General features: G+C 45.1%; 1 protein-coding gene across 5 annotated transcripts in view; it reads right to left on the reverse strand.

Moving 5' to 3' along the window:
• Window positions 1-19,269, reverse strand: part of RGS6 (regulator of G protein signaling 6) — a 617,420-nt gene that overhangs the window by 69,675 nt on the left and 528,476 nt on the right. For 4 of the 5 annotated variants that reach the window (XM_040226156.1, XM_040226152.1, XM_040226154.1 and 1 more), the window contains exons 9-13: window positions 17,474-17,555; window positions 15,627-15,701; window positions 13,652-13,750; window positions 12,269-12,330; window positions 779-889 (exon numbers count right to left, since the gene is read on the reverse strand). In XM_040226156.1, the coding sequence (XP_040082090.1) occupies window positions 779-889; window positions 12,269-12,330; window positions 13,652-13,750; window positions 15,627-15,701; window positions 17,474-17,555 (429 nt within the window). The remainder of the gene's footprint in view (window positions 1-778; window positions 890-12,268; window positions 12,331-13,651; window positions 13,751-15,626; window positions 15,702-17,473; window positions 17,556-19,269) is intronic. The other variant, XM_040226155.1, reaches the window with a different exon arrangement.

Raw genomic sequence — 19,269 nt, forward strand, 5'->3', positions numbered from 1 at the left:
CCAGTATTCTTGCCTGGAGAATTCCATGGACAGAGGAGCTTGGAGGGCTACAGTCCATGGGGTCACAAAGAGTCAGACTCAGAAACTAACACTTTCACTTTTCTCTCATCCACAAGGAACTTCTGAATGGAACCATTGTGCCTGCTACTCCAGAAGAGCAGAGAGATGAAGACCACAGCTCTGGGGCCCTCTGCCCAGGGACGGGGGAGCCTGGTGAGCTGCCGTCTATGGGGTCGCACAGAGTCGGACACGACTGAAGTGGTTTAGCAGCAGCAGCAGCAGCCTGGGTTTTAATCCTAATTCTACCACTTCTTGCTGTGTGACCTCGACCAAGTCCATTAACTCCTGTTTTCCATCTGTTCAATTCTGAGAATAATGTCTACCTGTTGTGGTGACTCATTGGAAGATACTCAGTAGAGACCAAGTATAGAGTAAATGCTAGCTATTATTGTTGTTGTTGCTAATGTATGAAAAGCAAATGATCCACAGATTCTTGCCCTCCAGCAGTCAGAACTAGCAATTGTGACGGACTGTCCCAGTTATCCTAACATCCATAGGGTCAGAGAGAGGTCAGAGGGAAGCCAAAAAGGATCCACACACAATGCTATAAAGAGGTAGAAGCCTTGGGCAAGGAAATCATTTGGCTGGTTACAGGAGGAGTTTCTGTTCTATTGATAAAAAGAGTCAAATTAAGATAGGGTATAATAATAATCTCATGATCGCATGCACTGTGCTCCTCCTCCCACTTCCAAACATTAAAACATTTTTTTTTTTTTACCTCATCTCTATGTCCCATAAAGTGATATCATCACTGATCCAGGGATTGGACGGCTCAGCTGGTGTAATCAAAGGGTCATATTCCACGTACTGTTCCGTGTAAGCAATTAAGCTGCAGGAGGAAAGCAGAGCAAAGAATACCACCGATATCCTATAACAAAAGGCATTCTGTTTAACACAAACATCATATCAGTCTTCATATAATTCCAAGTTAAAAGGAAAAAAAATTACCTCCACTCCCACTTCTGACAACTCAAACTGTCTTCATTTGCCCTTGTTCTCCCCCCATGATGGACGTATTGTTTCTGCATTATTGCAGTCATGGTATACACATGCATTTTATATCTTTTTCCCACCTAACTCTTTCCCTGGATCTTGGTGCATCCCTTCCTGGTTATGCTAGCTTTACTGATACACTGATCCAAACCTGCCTGTGTATCACCCTCCCACGGAGACTGCAGATCTCAGGGCATCTGGGGCGCATAGCGGATGCTACAGTTTTTCAAGGCTGCCAGCCCAGTATTCCTTCCCAGCTGGAGGATTGCTTTACTATAAAGCCTTTTAAGTCCTGGCAGACCAAAAGGAGTTAACCTATTTAAAGGATTTCCCCAAAAAGTAACTCAGTTTTTACAGTTATAATTTTAAAAGTCACAATCCTTTAAAATAGAATTTCATTTTTTTAGAGTTCATGTAGTTAAAATGATAAAATAGTGCTAAACACTTTCCTGTACAAAAAGCAATAGCAATGTTTTTTCTCCTATCCCTTCTCACAGAGGCACTTACTTTCTGTCTTTATTTATTTATTTATTTGTAGCATTTACCTGGATATTCCTAAATTATATGTTTTCATACCTGCTTTTGATTATAATTTAAAACAAAGATTAACTTTCTACTTACCAATCCCCAACTCCCTCCATCATTGCCTCCTGTGATCCTCCAAATAGAACACTTTTATTATATCAGTGGTCAGTGTTCATGTTATTAAACTATATAATAATTGTTTGCTGCTGGGCTCAGTAGTGTATTACATTTTTTAAGTGTTCTAACAAATCTGTAAAAACACCTAGCAATACTTTCCCACAGCACATCAGATAATCAATCAGTTCTATCTCTCTGTCTCCTGGAGGCCCTCTCCCCAAAGTCTTGAGTCCTTTTGTTCTATTCTGAACCATTTGTTCTATAGGCTTGATGCAAAGCCATCATCTTGGGCCTTCCTTCACTTCTGTTGGCGCCCTGGTTTCCTGGATTCCATGCCTGCCTATTGGTTTTACTCCCTGGTTGTGCTGAAGCACATCCTTTAGCAGTTTCCTAAGAAAGGATACACAAGAGCTAAATATTTTGAGTCTTTGCAGGCCTAAAAATGCTTCTACTTCATACTTCACTCACAGTGCTGGATATAGAACCCTGAGTTAAAAATCATTTTTCTTTCAGAATTTTGAAGGCATTGCTCCATTTCTTTTGATATCCAGTTTGTTATGGTACTATTGAGAAGTCTGAATCCATTGTAATTTTTGTTCTTTTGTTTGGTTTCTTTTCTCTCTGGAAGCTTAGAGTCGTCTCTTTATTGCTATGCTGCTGCTGCTGCTAAGTCACTTCAGTCGTGTCCGACTCCGTGCAACCCCATAGGTGGCAGCCCACCAGGATCCTCTGTCCCTGGGATTCTCCAGGCAAGAACACTGGAGTGGGTTGCTATTGCCTTCTCCCTCTTTGCTATGTGCTTTCAAATTTCTCCATGACCCTTGCTGGTAGTTTTTATTCACTGTGCACAGTGGGCAATCAATAGGTTAAAAAAAAAAAAAAAAATATATATATATATATACACACACATATATATATTTCCCAGAAATCTCATGGTATTTCTTTGGTAATTTCATAACCTTCATCTCCTTGGTTTTCTCTTTTTGTAATTCTTTTAAATTAAATGTTGGAATTGATAATCCAATATTTCTAAATTTTCTCTATTTTTTTGTTCTCTTGTCTTCTTGTCTATTGGTTCTTCTGAAATATTCTTTATTTTTTCCACAATGGACTATCACTTTCTTACATTTCCAGAGTTCACTCTTGTTTATCGTGGTATCTAGTGCTTATTTTATGAATGAAATATCTTCTTAGGTTTCTGGGGATATTGTGTGTTCAGCCGTTCAGTCGTGTCCGACTCTTTGCATCCCCCTAGACTGTAGCCCACTAGGCTCCTCTGTCCATCGAATTTTCCAGGCAAGAGTATTGGAGCAGGTTGCCATTTCCTATTCCAAGGCATCTTCGCAACCCAGGGATCAAACCTGAGCCTCTTACACTGGCAGGCAGATTCTTTACCTCTGAGCCACCAGAGAAACCCAAAGTAGTGGTAGATAAACTTGTTCTGCAAGACCGAAATAGTTAATATTTTAGGCTTGGCAGATGGTGTCTGTTGCAACTACTTGGCTCTCCTATTATGGCACAAAAGCAGCCACAGATAATTCATGAATAAATGTGTGTGACTGTGTTCCAATAAAACTTTATTTGCAAACACAGGGAGTGGAGTGGAATGGATTTGGCCTGCGTGTTATAGTTAGCAGTCTCTTGCCTATGGGCATCTACATCTGGCTCGTGAGAGCAAGGCATGGGAGGAGTCGGGGTCCCATAGCTTGTATGCAACTCACTCAGTAATTCTCTTGCTTTCAGCTTGCCCTTTGTGATGTGACGTGTCTGAGTTCTGAGCTAATGAGATTCAATTTCTCCAGAGAATAAAGTGCCCACCTCCTGTTTGTCATTAGTGGGGAGAGAGGGTCTCTTTGTGGACTTGGAATCATGGATGCAGAAGCTCCAGAGACTGACTACCTATTCCTCTGGGGTTACCCCCATGCCTCCTTCTTGCCTCCCACGGTCCTGGGTGCCTTCAAGAACCAAAGCCAGATTTTGCTGGGCAAACTGGTTTTGTTATAATTGTCCCACCCCTAATAAGGAGGTCATAATGTTCTTCATTCTGTCCCCATTCAATTCCATTTTTATTAAATTTTGAAACATTTCTGGCATAAAAATTATAAGAGCATCATCCTTGAACTCACCACCCAATAAAAAGAAGCACAACATTACAAACAGAGACAGAAGCCTGTGGTCATGCTCCTTAATTCCACGTACTTGTGCTCTTGGGAAAATGTGTGGAAATCATTCATTCATTCATTTGTTGAGTTGTGAGTTTATACTGTTTTTATTCCTTTACTGACACGTTACTTTTGGGGAGAGAGAGAAGACAAATATGTGTCCACAATATTGTTTGTATCTTAAATGAACTTATTATAATTTATGTACTCATTTCCTTTATATTAGACATAGACTTTTCCTTTCTTTTAGTATACATAGTTCTGGCTACAGTAAAACACCATTGTTCATGTAAGTTTTTCTGTCTTTTAGGTTATTTATTTAGAATTAATACCCAGAAGTGGAATTATTGGACCAGCAGGTATAAATCTTTTTGTGGTTATCGATCCACAATAAAACTTTCCCGTGAGCATTGCCATCTTGAGTGTCACCAGCTTCCCCTGTAACGGCAGATTCAGTGTCACAATTCCTGCTACTGAATTGCAAAGAGCAGGCGTGGCCAAGTAGCTTACTTCTGAGAATGTGAAGAAATTTGTTGGCAGCTCCATCTCATTGCTACTCAAAAACGTGGTCCATGAAGCGCAGGACAGGTATCACTGGGAGCTTATAAGAAATGCAGAAGCTCAGGTCCCACCCAGACCTACTGAGTCAGAATCTGCATTGGTAGGTAATAAGATCACCAGGTGAACGACATGCAAGTTTGAGAAGCACCACATCCCGTTCTTCAATTTTCTGAGAGGCTCAGGATGTTTTATTCATCAAATGAAGATGAAGGAGCCTGTGATACTTTTAGTTTTAAACACATTGTCTCATGCACGGACTGTAACCCCATGGGGGTGGGAGAACCAGTGGACCAAATTGAAAAGCTTTGGTTTCTGATTCTTCGGTGAGCCATTGAACTGATCTTTGTCTTGGTAGCACAGAAGGTAAAGAATTTGCCTGTGATGAGGGAGACCCAGGATTGATCCCTGGGTCAGGAAGATCCCCTGGAGAAGGGAATGGCAACCCACTCCAGTATTCTCGCCTGGCGAATTCCATGGAGAGAGGAGCCTGGCGTGCTATAAGGCAAGTTCACCATTTATTACCTAATGGCCTTGATGAGCCTTCAGGACCTTTTGATAAGAAAATAGGAAAGCATTTCAAGAGTCCTCCAGTTACCGCACAACTATAAGATAGATGCTTGCAACCACCACGGGCAGTGCACGCCCACTGTCCTGTAAATCTCTTGCTGGTGGTACATTTGGTGTGGGCGAGGCTTTATCCATACAAGCCGTCCAGCATCTCAGGTGAGAATGGACAGGCACGGGAGCTCTAAGTGAACACTGTGACTGCAGGATCAAGAGATAAGTTGGGGCTGTGATAGCTCCCAGGGTAGGCAGCCCTTTGCCACATGGGCCAATCTCATGCATGCTTCCTGAGGTGAACACATCCAGACAGACAGGGTGACACACTCCAACCCCACAGGGACAGGAGCTCCTGGGCTCGGGACCCTTCCTGACCTGGCCCAACGTACCTCTTTGTCTGGCTGTTCATCTGTATCCTTTAATAAACTGGTAAGTGAAAATGTTTCCCAGAGTTCTGTGAGACACTGCACTAATTAACCAAACCCAAGGAAGGGGTCATGGGAACTTCTGTTTATAGCCAAGTCAGACAGAAGTTGTGGGGAACCTAAGGACCCGTTATGACTGGCATCTAAAGCAGGGTGAGTGAAAGGCGGTCAGTTGTGTCTGATTCTTTGTGACCCCTTGGACTCTACAGTCCATGGACTTCTCCAGGCCAGAATACTGGAGTGGGTACCCTTCCCCTTCTCCAGGGGCTCTTCCCAACCCAGGAAGTGAACCAGGTTCTCTTGCGTCGCAGTCAGATTCTTTACCAACTGAACTCTGGCACTATCTCCAGGTAGAGTGTCAGACTAAGTTAAATTGAGGACACCTAGCTGGTGTCAGAGAATCGTCTGGTGTGGGGGAAATATCCCCTTGTATCTAGTGTCAACAAAGCCTTGAGTATTGTGGCATGAGAAAGTGAAAGTGTTAGTCGTTCCGTCATGTCCGGATCTTTGCGACTCCACGGACTGTAGCCTGCCAGGCTCCTTCATCCATGGAATTCTCCAGGCAAGAATACTGGAGTGGATTGCCATTCCCTTCTCCAGGGGATCTTCCCGACCCAGGGAATGAACTCAGGTCTCCTGCACTGCAGGCGGACTCTTTAACATCTGAGCCACCAGGGAAGCCCATGGTGGCGTGAGAGTAAAGGAAAAACACAGGGAAAGGAAGACTATATTTTTTCCCTACACAGCATCCCAAGAATGAAGTATATACATGGCATCGGTACATAGTATATGGGGGGGAAGAAGGAGAGATGCTGTCAGGCTCCAAGGAAAATGGGCAGTGAGGGCTGGCTTGCAGCTGTGGGAAGTGCTTACTCAAGGGGAGCAAGGGCATGGAATACAAAGCATTCTGGGAGAGTGGCCATCACTCTGACTTTAGAAATACAACACAAATGTGCTGCTGCATTCCCTAGGAGATCAGGGCCTCTCGTGGGAAGGAAACCCAGAGACAGAATGTGAGAAGGGTGAACAGGACAGTGAGTTTGCATCCCCTTTGGTACGTGTACTTACTAAATGATGACGCACAAAGGGGGACCGGGCAGGAAGAGGGTCTGAATGGGAAGGGAATGAAAAGCAGAGCAGCACAGCAGATACAGAAGAAAAAAGGTTGCTTCTTATTAATCCATTCATCTCTCTTCCTTCACGTTGGAGAAAATGAGGAGGATAGACAACATAAAGAAAGAATTCCTTAATTATGGGCCACCCAGAGAAAAGATATGCAACAGAGAAACTCAGGTTGAGGGAAGGGCCGTGGAGGTGAAGGTGGCCCCTTAGAAGAGCATATGCCAGGCCAGCTATCACGGCCTTTCTAGGTCTTGGTCTGGATACAGGCACCCTGTCTACAGTGTTACCTCTGATGTTTTCTTTTCTATCACCTAACATGAGCTGGGAAAGAGAAGCAAGGACTCTGCGGTATCTGGAACCACATAAAAGCACTGTTGTAATGACCTCTTCGGTCCCCTTTTTTTCCTCCCTGAAACTACCATTAGACATTAAGTTCACAGACTTCTATCACCCTAGCAGGTTTTTAATAGACTCTTAGGGTCTGCAGTCCCTTGCTCATTATCTCATTTCATGAATTACATTTCATGATCACAGAGAGGTCAGGAAGCAGAGGGGGAACCTGCTATAATTTCAGGGGGCAGCAGTGATCTCAGACATGGGTAGGCAAGGTGAAGGTAAAAAGTCAATTCAGCGGTTGGCTATGATGCCCACATGGCTCCCAAGGATCAGGTAAGGATAAGCTACGTGCAGGAGCAGATACAAAACCACACAACACTATTTCTCCATGTGGGACAGCTCTGCATGAACCGGGCAGTGACTGGCCATAGCTCAGTGCCACTAAAGGTGGAGAAACAGCAAAATATAGAGACTTTCCAGACAATTTGGAACTAAAATGTATAGACTTCTGCATTCTCAAAGTTGGTTTGCCTAGTGCTATAAAGCTAGGCTGAATAAAAGTGGCTCCCCTTTAGCACTCTTGCAAAGAAGAGCAAGACCTCATCTATTTGGCAATTTCACCTATTGAGGAAACATAGATAAATGACCAAAAGGGCCTCGGAGCAGAGTCTACAATGAAATACATATGCCCCAAGGCTCAATGCCTCTTATTAAGAAGAGCACACTTCATGAAGACTCTTTTCTCTTGCTTTTGGATGGAGACTAAAGAACTTGATTATTTGATTTTCTGGTGTGGTAGATCTGTTTTAAAAACGGAGTCTATTTCCCCAGTTCTTGAATCTGATCTGGGCCTGTGACTTGCTTTTGTTAATAAAATGCAGCAGAAGTGTCAGAATGCCAGTTTCAAGCCTCAAGGAGCTCTGCATGTTTCTGCTCTCTTGCTTGCAATCCTTCTGTCCCCAGGCAAAGGCAAACAAGGTCAGACCAGCCTGCTGGAGGATGGGAGACCATGCAAAGCTCTGCCCAATGGTCCCAGCCGAGGTCATCCTAAACCAGCTGAACTAAACATGTGAGAGACTCCAGGAGAGATCAGTAGAGCAGCCAACTGAATCCACAGAGGCACACAGACATGAGGGTGGTCCAGCAGACAGACATATGTACACAGACTTATATACACAGACACGTGAGCACACAGACTGGCAGGTAGCCAGCCATGTGACAATAGTAAATGTCACTTGTTTGAAGACACTATGCTTTCAGGTGGTTTGTTACTCAGCAATAGCTAACTGATACACCTGGCCTGCTACATATTGCAAACGGGAATAGTTTAGAGAGGAAGAAGGGCTACTGGAGACAAGCCATGCTGACAGAAATAAGAAAACAAGGCAGCAACTAAAAAGCAAAAACACAGACTCAAAGAACATACTGGTCTGGGGCCCTGATGGCTCAGACAGTAAAGAATCTGCCTGCAATGCAGGAGACCCATGTTGGATCCCTAGGTCAGGAAGATCCCCTGGAGAAGGGAATGGCAAGCCACTCCAGTATTCTTGCCTGGAGAATTCCATGGACAGATGAGTCTGGCAGGCTACAGTTCATGGGGTCACAGCGTCGGACATGACTGAACGACCAGAACTTTTGCTTTGCTAGGGGAAAGGGAAATATTTTGATATGACCTTGATCACTGACAGAATTTTAAAGCACAATATATGAATACTGACCCTGAGTTATCCAGAAAACTTAACTGAAAGGCAATATTCTTTCTTTTAAGAAGGCAAGGGCATTTTTAAGCAATATTCTCATTCAAAATAGTTAACATGAAAAGCTCAAGGTGTTAAGCATTATTTGTCTGGAAAATTCATTTGTGTGTGCAGGGACCATACTTGAAGAAGCCAAAAGTGGGTGACATTTCAGATGGGCTTTGGTACCGCTTCCAGGAAATGTAGTTTGGTGGCCATGATGTAGGCATTTTAGGACATTTGACCACTCACGGGGACAATGAGACAGAAGAGATGAAATCAAGATGACCCAGGAAAATCTGCACAGAAGAGCCAACCTCCTTCCTCAAAGGTTCCAGGTTCATAGTACCAGAGCAGGCAGCCTAGGGAGACCCACAGACTGGAGGCTGCAGGGCCAGCCTTTGGCAGCCTGCAGGACTCGCTGTGCTGGAGAGTGGAAATGAAAGAGGTGGGAAGAACTGCCATCTGCAGGGCCAGCCTCTTTCCTTGGCCTGTCCTCTGTCCCTCTGGACACCACACAGCAGGTTCATGCCATTTTATGTACTTGAATTCTGCTCTTTTCCAAAACATCACACTGGAATATAATAATTGTTCACATTCACTGCAAGTGTTGTAAGTGCCAAGGACTAGATCAAGTTCTCGCAGAGGATTAACTCATGAACTCTGTTAGTTAAGCACCACTGCTGTCTCCCCTTTCAAGAGGTGAACCGAGGCACAGAGAGGTGAAGCAACCTGCCCAAGATCACACAGTTAAGACAACGGCAGAGGCGGAATCCCAACCTAGATGGCTGGCTCCACACCCTTCCCCTCCATTGTGTGGTTCTGCCCCTTTACTTTGCAAAGGTTCCTCTTTCTCTTCCCAGCTGCGTCTGGCTGCATCCTTTGACCCAATCTTGACTCCTGCCTGTTTTAGAACTGGACTTTTATGATCACCAGCCCTCCTGCCCTCTCCCCCGTTTCAGTTCTCAGAGAACTAAGGGGAAAACCACACGCGCCTGTTTTCGGCGGTCTGCGGTCCTTTGCCTGATGGCTTCTGGCTAATGACCACGATTGCCTGGAGCAGGTCCAGGGAAGCTGAGATTGCTCAGCTGCCACCTCTGGTGAGCAGAGCAGTGACACCCAAGGCCAGCTGCCAGCGCTACCTCACTATTCTCACCCCCACCCAGCCGCTGACAGACCAAGGCTCCAGGCTGCTTTATCTCCTGCTAACACCCGTCTCCTCTCCCTCCTCCTCTGTATGTGGGGGTTTCCTGTGGCTCTAATGAAAAACCCTTGTGTCACATTGAAAGGTTGCCAGTTACTGCTGCTGGGAATAAAATGCAGTCTCTGCTGGGCGGAGACTCGTGAAAGCTTCAGGCTGGGGAGTGAGGAGGGCAGGGTCGGAATGAATAATCTCTTCGGGTGTGAGCAGGCTCTCAAGTATAATTAGATGGTACCAGGTGAGGCCTGTAAATAAACAATGTGTGCGCTTCGGTTCCCCGCCCCCGCCAGGGCTGTCTCCTTTCCTACCATACACACCCACACAGCTGGCCACCCTCGTGCTGACGGGGTTGGGATCTTTCCCTCCACCCCAAAGATGAGACCAGGCTGGGTGTCCCTTTTGATGTGAGCTCTCAGGTTGCTGTGTGTGGTGGGCAGTGGCTTTCTCAAATCTTCAGAGACCTGGTCAGTCCACCATGAGGTATTCAAAATCCAGTTTTCCTGATCTATTCTGAATCACTGAGTCCCAATTCCTAGCACGACGGCTTAAGACTCTCCAGTCTTAACCCCCTCCCTGACCTGGATGATTAGGCGCAAAACCACTGACCCTAGCAAGCAGATCAAGGGAAAGACACACCGACATACATGCTCTTCTAGGTCTGCAAACTTTAGAGTGTCCTTCCACGGCTAGCTCTGATCCTAGGATGGCCAGGACAGACATTACTGTCCCCCATTCACAGACAAAGAAGCTTGCAGTTCCTCACAGGCTACGACACCAGGGGAGCCAAGGTCCTCCCAGCTGTTTCACTCTCAAGCACTCTGCTGGGACGAAGACAACCACAGTGAGGTTCGAAAAGCAACCTCAGGGCCTGGTACTCCGAAAGCCCCACATTATGATAGTGGGGTGAGGAGGCTCCCCAGCCTGCCAGGCCAAAACTGTGACCCCTGGAACACTTGTCTAATGTGAGGTGAGCTCCAGCCATGGCAACCTTCTCAAGCATGTGCGTTAGGGGAAAATAGGAATATCAGGAATTCTCAGTAGGGTCGATTTTGCCCCCTGCTGGGACATTTAATGGTGTGTGAAAGCATTTTTGTTGTCATAAACTTGGAGGTGGGGTTTTGGCATCTAGCGGGTAGAGGTCAAGGGCTTCCTAGGTGGTGCAGAGGTAAAGAATCTGCCTGCAGTGCAGGAGACGCGGGTTGGATCCCTGGCTCCGGAAGATCCCCTGGAGAAGGAAATGGCAACCCGCTCTAGTATTCTTGCCTGGGAAATCCCACGGACAGAGAAGCCTGGCGGGCAACAGTCCATGGGGCTACAAAGAGTAGGAAATGACTCAGTCACTGAGCACACATACGTGGGTAGAGATCAAGGATGCTGAAAAACGTCATGTGCAGGACAGCCTCCTGCCACCAACAAGTGTTTGGCCCAGAATGTCAACTGTGATACTACTGAGAAGTCCCGGAATAGATACAAGGTGCCATCAAAGAGATGAGCCCATATCCAAGGATGTCCTTGGCCACCTAAGGGCAAAGTGTGAATCCCAGTTTGGCGTTTGTGTGTGGAGTTTTCTTTGGCTTGACTTTTTTTGCTGTTATTTATCTAGAAAGGAGATATGGATGAACCCAGGGACCAGCAGGGAAAAGGCTTACAGGTTGGGCACACAGCCAGCCCTCCATGTCAGGTGGGCTTAAAGGACCCACTTTACTGTGATGATCAATAAATACTAAGACCCAGCTCAAGCCCTCGAGCCTTCAGATATTGGTCGCCACTTTAACAGTAGCATATGGATGAGTAAACCTCTGGTTTGGGGTTACCTGCTCAGATTTATTCCATATAGACTCCCCAGGTGGTCTCCCCTCTTTAAAAAAGTTCAAAAAACAGACAGTTTCATTGACAAAATCAAGTCTCCCATGAGTTAACAGAGTGGGACCGACTCCTGGTGCAGACTGTAGCACCAAGGCTCCTGTGGAAGCCAGGCTGCAGGTGCCAAGTATTTTCTTTACAGCTGATTCGATGCAGTTGGGCGGTTGATGGTGTGTGGAGGCGGAACGCCTCCTGATGGTCCAGTCCCCCCTGTTTGTGCAGCCAGCACCTCAAAGGGCACACATAATTCTTTCCCCCTGTAAAGTGAATCTGGGCGTTTTACAGCTGAAAAGGGAGCACTTCCATTTGAATTAATCAAGAGGCTGAAGGTAAATGTGCATTATGTAGCTTTTAAGGTCGTTCTTCCTTGATTGAAAAGGTCTCTCAGCTGCCCTCCTGAAAAGCTTTAGCAACAGAACATTTCTTGGCATCACTCAAGGGAGGTCGGCTATCTTAGCTGTGCTCAAACATGCCTGTGGTGTTTCCACCCATCAGTGTAAGAAATGACTGTGGTCTGCCTCCTGATACACACTCATCAGCCATAACCCTGGCACATTTCTCCTTTGTTAAATTAGAAAAAAATAGTAACATTAAGGGGAAACGTACCTTTCAGCCACTTTGGACATTTTTAAACAATGTCTGTCAATCTGTGCATTCAAAAATGTTATCTGGGGAAAGACAGAACAGAAGTGTTAAGACTAAACTGGGATATTTTCACCCTTTCACCCCAGGAACCCAAATCCTGTATTTCTACCAACAGCCAAACACGTCCTCTGGACAGACTTCTCCAGCCCTCTAAGTTTCACTCCAGCAACTATTTTCCTGTTTTGGAAATTCTTACCACACTCAAGAAATACAATCTACAGTTTAGCCTACATCACATATTCTCCTGTACTATGTTATGGCTTAAGGCTTGATTCCCAGAAGTGATTGCTAACCTAAAGATAGTCTATTTTCTACAAAGCTTAGAAGCAGCATGGAGGTAACCCACACACCCTAACTACTTGGTTTGCCTGTTCTCCAGTGATCTCCTATCCAACTTTCACACCTACATCACACCTATGTGCTTGGTGTACTTACCTGGAATCACTGAGTAGCTATTTTCCATAATCTATTTCCCTTCTCCCACACAATAATAAACTTGTCAAGGTCAGGCACCTCACAGTTTATGCCTTTTGGGAGCCCCCTAGAAGCCAGTAAAGCATAATGTAAAAAGTAGTCCCTCAAGTCACTTTGAGTGAGTGAAGTCGCTCAGTCGTGTCCGACTCTTTGTGACCCCATGGACTGTAGCCTACCAAGCTCCTCTGTCCATGGGATTTTCCAAGCAATAGTACTGGAGTGGATTGCCATTTCCTTCTCCAGGGGATCTTCCCGACCCAGGGATCGAAGCCGGGTCTCCCGCATTGTAGACAGACGCTTTACCGTCTGAGCCACCAGGGGAGTCCCAAGTCACTTTATTACCAGTGAACTCCTGGAAAGGAGTAATGTAATTAGTCAGCCACTGTCTGTTGACTTGGGTTGACCAGTTAACTCCTCATCATGGAGGATGATAACATGGAACCAAATAATGGCGAAATGGCATTGGGAGTAGGGCCTTCTGAATCAGAGCAGTGAAGCTGGTGGTCCTGAGCTGGTTTACTCTGAAAGTGCATTACAATTTTAAGGACCCTGTGACATGAGTGCTCCCTACCCTACCCGCCCCCCCTCCCCCAGCTCCTACAGCATCTTGTAGAAAACCCTACTATAGCAGTCAGCCCATGGTGTTATGATAACTCATTATGTCCTTTTCTGCTAACTGCTGGAGTAACTCAGTGGAGAAGTTCTCCTCTTGAGCCTCCATGAATTATTCACACACAGTGCTTGAAGGTTCAAGTCACCCACAACTGCTTCCACTGTGCTTTCTGGGAACTTAAAGCTCCCTGTGAACATTCAAAAGGCTTTCAAACTGGCCATGTTTCCCTTTGAGAGTGCAGCAACCAATTCACTCACTTGTTTCCGGATGTCTTCTTTTGTAGTTTTCCTGATTGGCTGACTGGGGATGTGCACCGGGCTTTGCGACTGGGATTCTTCAGTCACACCGTACACAGACTAGAGAAGAAAGGAGAACGTTGAATCAAGCACCTTCAAGAGCTGAAGGAAGCCCAGAGGGTCAGCTGCTTCGAGCACTCATCTGATGCTTCTGTGCTCCTCTATGACATCCTGACAATAAGTCATTGGTCTCTGCTTGAATTTCTCCAGTGATGGGAACTCTGGCTCTTGAGACAACTGGTCCCATCTTTGGGTTATCACTGCTAGAAAATCCTTCCTTTCATTGATGGTCTCCTGGCATAACAGTGCTTCTCCAAATATGGTCCATAGACTATCTGCAAAAAATCATCTTGGGTACTTGGTAAAGATGCACATTGCTGAAATCTACCCCAGACTCACTGAACCAGAATCTTTGTGGGTGGAGTTGGGGAGCCTGCACTGTTACCAAATGCTCCAGGTGATTCTGAGACACAAGAAGGTTCAAGAACAGCTAAAGATTATGCACAAAGAGACCCCCTCTAGACTTTCTATTGGTTATGCCTTTCTGGTACAAATAAGATGGGAGGGTTTCAGATTTTTTCCTTTTCTTCTGACCAGTTTTCTGGACTCAGTTTTCCCACATAACCACAGGTATGGCTACTTTTAATCTGTTCCTTTTGTTAGAAACACATTAAAGACATTCTTTGTTCTGGGAAAGAAATATAACCCTGAAGGGTACAGTTTATAGCCGAAATCTATAATATCATGGAAGGCTCAGATAAGGTGCACACAGGCTCCATGAAATTCTGGAATATTAGAATTAGGGGGTCTTTAAAGATGAAATGAGGACATTTTAAGACTAATGTAAAAAATATGAAGGTGTTGAATCTGTCATCTATTTATTCCGGCCTTCCATTACCCTGGTATTGTGAAATGACAGCAATACACTCGCATACTTTCCTGACTGCAATGATGACAACAAAGATTCTTTTATGTAAGATTTTTAAAAAGGATAATACAGTGGGTATCAATAACTCAATGAAGAACAAAATATATAAGTAAAATCACTGAGTTGATACATATGTCATGACACGTATATAGATGAGAGAGAATCACTGCCCCTTCTAGTAAGTGAACCACAAATGACCACAGGATCATTCATGGCTGGATGAGATGGTGGTTTGACTTGGGGGAGATCTAACTATACTAAGACTTTCACTTGTGTCAAGGTATCAAACCAGCCCCTGTGGGATCTCATTACTTATGGTTCCTTATGTGTCCTTTCCTCTCCACTGCCTCCCCAGAGTCAAGAGCTATTCTGAACCTCTGTACCCTTGAGCCTGCTATGGAAATCCTTGGGAAGCCCCTGGTCTGGTGCCTCCTTCTGAGTTCCTGAACCATCCTGAACTTCCCATCATTGCCTGCTGGCTTGCTTCATGCCTACCAGGCTGTGGGCTAGGGACTTCCCTGATAGCTCAGTTGGTAAAGAATCTGCCTGCAATACAAGAGACCCCGGTTCAATTTCTGGGTCAGGAAGGTCTGCTGGGGAAGGGACAGGCTACCCACTCCGGTATTCTTGGGCTTCCCTTGTGGTTCGGCTGGTAAAGATCCACCTGCAATGCGGGAGACCTGGGTTTGATCCCTGGGTTGGGAAGATCTCCTGGAGAAGGGAAAGGTTACCCACTCCAGTATTCTGGCCTGGAGAATTCCATGGACTGTATAGTCCATGGGGTCCCAAAGAGTTAGACACGACTGAGTGACTTTCACTTGTAGGACTTGCCACTGTATTTCTGCAGCCAAGCCCACACCTGCCACTCCATAAACACTTGTAGAATGAATGAAATGGTTTCCAAGGATGAAACAGGGAGAATCACAAATAGCAAATTGTTATTTGAACAGTATTCAAAATGGAAGGGCAATTCCCATCAAGAATTTTAATTCAGCTAAACTAGCAAACCTTTTTAACCTTTTGTGGGTTCTTCAAACGTCGACATTTTCTGATATCCATTTCTGTTGTGTTCACACAGCCTGGCTGAGAAAAAAAATCATGTAAATTACTAAGTGACAATCATACCTTCCAAGTTGGCTCAAGTGACACCCTCAGAACCAGTCTTTCTCTTTCCTGTTACACATAATACATGATTACCTCCATTTTGCCATTGACAATTTGTTTTTACAAAGGTGTTTCCAGCTGTAATATGTGTTCCTCCACAGAGTTCTCACATGAAATAAAATAGCATAGCTCATATTATCGAAGATGGTATGTAGATGGTACAGTGTACAGTTTATAAAAGTAAACTCATTATTCAAAGCAGTGGATGGCTTCAATTAGAGCCTTTGTTATTTCACACACTGGAGGAGCCTGGTAGGCTGCAGTCCATGGGGTTGCAAAGAGTAGGACACGACTGAGCGACTTCACTTTCACTTTTCACTTTCTTGCATTGGAGAAGGAAATGACAACCCACTCCAGTGTTCTTGCCTGGAGAATCCCAGGGGCGGGGGAGCCTGGTGGGCTGCTGTCTATGGGGTCGCACAGAGTCGGACACGACTGAAGCGACTTAGCAGCAGCAGCAGCAGCCACCTAAGGGCTTCCCAGGTGGCACTGGTGGTAAAGAATCCGCCTGCCAATTCAGGAAATGCAAGAGATGCGGGTTTGATCCCTGGATTGGGAAGATCCCCTGGAGTAGAAATGACAACCCATTCCAGTATTCTCGCCTGGAAAATTCCATAGGCAGAGGAGCCTGGCAGGCTATGGTTTTGCTTCTAATTAGACTTGAGGAGGGCTGACATAATTTATTCATTTTAGCTTCATTTCATGAGGAAAATGCAAAATTTGTTTTAATAATATGAAGTTGGAAATGCATCAGATCTCATTACTCATGGATTTTGTATTTGTGAATCTGCCTACTTGCTGAAATCTACTTATAATTCCCACACTGACGCTCGTGGTGACTTCGCGGTCACTGGTGCATGTGTGCAGAGCAGCAAAAACGTAGAGCTGCCTGACCTGCATGTTCCCTGGGAGGTGCCTTCTTGTTTCCTCTCCTGCCGTAAACAAGCATCCGTTTCATGGTCTATTTAGCACTATGTTTTACACATTTTTGTGTTTTTTGTTGGTGATTTGGCTGTTTAACATGGCCCCGAAGCCCAGTGCTGATGTGCTATCTCGTGTTCCTAAGTGCAGGAAGGCTGGGGTTTGCTTTATGGAGAAAAGAGGTGTGTAAGATAAATGCCATCCAGGCATGCGCTGTGAGTTCAAAGTCAGTGATCAACAATATACATTAAATAAGGTGGCTTTAAGCTGAAACACACTTTAAACAAGGTTCTGTATTGATTGGTTGATGAAAATGTGACTGGAGGCTTGCAAGAAACTAACCCTGTATTTCTCCCAGAATAATGACTCAGAATCCATTAATTCAGTGCTTTCGATGACCAGTGATGTGAGTAACATCAATCGGTTGCATTTGAAAGAGAATACTCTAGAAGTTGGAATTGAATAACACTAGAAATGGAAACTGCTTATTTTAGGACTGTTAACTTTGGGGCCCAAAGTTCCCTGGGTGGAATTCCCACAGCTCCACCATTTCCAATTCCATATTTCGTGAATGAATCATTTTTAAAAGGTGGAACTGATATACATACCAGAAGATCTACTGAGATGATCTGAGTGAATGGCAAAAGCAATTTCACAAAGCTTAGCAATTTTCTTAAGAGTGAGACGCCTCGTGGCTAAAGACAGTCTTTTCTTTTAAGTGAAGGAAGAGAGAAAATTGAATAATAGAGAACCAAGCAGAGCTTTCTCACCACTGGCCTGTGGACATCCCAAAAGGCTCGTTCTTGACTATCCAAAATTTTCCTTTCTGTTTTATCCTTTTTCCGATCAATCCTGGAAGAGTGAAAAAAGGGAAATCAGAGGGTTTTTATTCTGTTTTTCCTTCCTGATGTGCCAGCTCTAGGTCCCATTTTTAGGAGCTTAGTGTACATAGGGCTCTTGGCACCTGTGTGGCTCCTGCTCTCTGCAGAGCTGTATGATACGGATGCATAGTTCCCTCAAGGAACCCTCAAGAAGCCCACACATGGTAAGAGAGCTTGTTTTCAGCTAGATTGCAAATTACTGATTACGCATAGTGAATAGGGTAAGCCTGTTCAGCGTTCAGGAATGCAGCTGTCCTTTTGAATTGTTAAGATTGGGATTATTAAGAACTGCATTAGTTGTTGTCATCCCCTCCCCTGCCCACACCTTATCAAAGGACACTGCATATTCAAGTTATGAGAAGGAATATAACCATAGGCTTGTACTTTTTCATCCTCAAATCTGAAAGTTTGCTTTAGCTTCAGAATCAGTAGAAATGTCTTCAAAATGCTGCAGTTATGTGTTTTAAAATAGGACTTCTCTGGTGGCTCAGACAGTAAAGAATCTGCCTGCAATGCAGGAGACCTGGGTTTAATCCCTGGGTCAGGAAGATCCCCTGGAGAAGGAAATGGCAACCCACCCCAGTACTCTTGCCTGGAGAATTCTGTGGACAGAGGAGCCTGGCGTGGGCTATAGTCCATGGGGTCGCAAAGAGTCGGACATGACTGAGTGATGAACATACTTTTCACTTTTCATGTGTTTTAAAAGTCACTTAAACCATCTGATTCTCTAAAAGCAAAGTAATAGCCCTGGTGTATAAGATCCAGAAGGCAAATATCACTGGCCTCAAAGGGGGAGGCACAAATTGCAAGACAGACAGATTCTTCATATTGTGATCAGGAGCATAGGTAAGAGCCTTAAAAAACAGCCTGCATTACTCCATGTTATCTAAGTAGAAAGTAACTTCGATTAATTGCTGTGTAACTCTTGGTTCTTGGCTCTCTTGGGAGCACTTTAGTTTACTAGACTAAAATAAAGTCATAATAACCCTGTGATTTTTGTGATAATTGCTGTGTACTTAAACGGCCCAGAATTATGATGTAATCACAGTTAATCAAAATAGGGAATCGAGAAATACCATATATATCAAAGGGGTATTTTCCCCTCCTTTTATAACTTGCAATGATGCTGTGTGGTCCTGAAAGTGTAGATCGGACCTTCTCATCCCAGTGGTTCCTGAGTGCACTGGCTCAATTCTTCCTCCTCACCCCTCACCCACCTGCCTGCTTTCTCCTTCCTCAGGGACTGTGGGGAGCACTGAGGTGGCGTGTGGGCATGTGGAATCATGGGTAGGGGGCAGAGGCTGCAGGGAGAGGGGGAGAGGGGTACAGTTCACCGGACCCAAGGACCTCATGTCGTTTCCAGCTGCAACCAGACTGGTCATCAGCCCTGGGGGAACATGGGGAGGGGCCCTTTGAAGACCCATGGGGGCTGCTCAGGTGCAAGTGTTGCCCAGAGAAAAGATACTCACCTCCTCCCAGTTCAGCATCCCTTCCCCACCCCCTCCTCTGTCCCATTTATTCCATCATCACTTGCAGCTAAATCAGAGCCCTTTGCCAAAAAGAACAAGAGAGAACCCCACCTGAGCAAACCCATTTCCCAGAATCAAAAGGATCTGGTTGATGACCATGTTTCTGGGCTGGGGGACATTCACTGCCCACTTCTGTTTCCTTACAGAGAAAGGAAT

The sequence above is a fragment of the Oryx dammah genome, unplaced genomic scaffold (genome assembly GCF_014754425.2).
Source record: "Oryx dammah isolate SB20612 unplaced genomic scaffold, SCBI_Odam_1.1 HiC_scaffold_26, whole genome shotgun sequence".
Classification (NCBI taxonomy): domain Eukaryota; kingdom Metazoa; phylum Chordata; class Mammalia; order Artiodactyla; family Bovidae; genus Oryx; species Oryx dammah.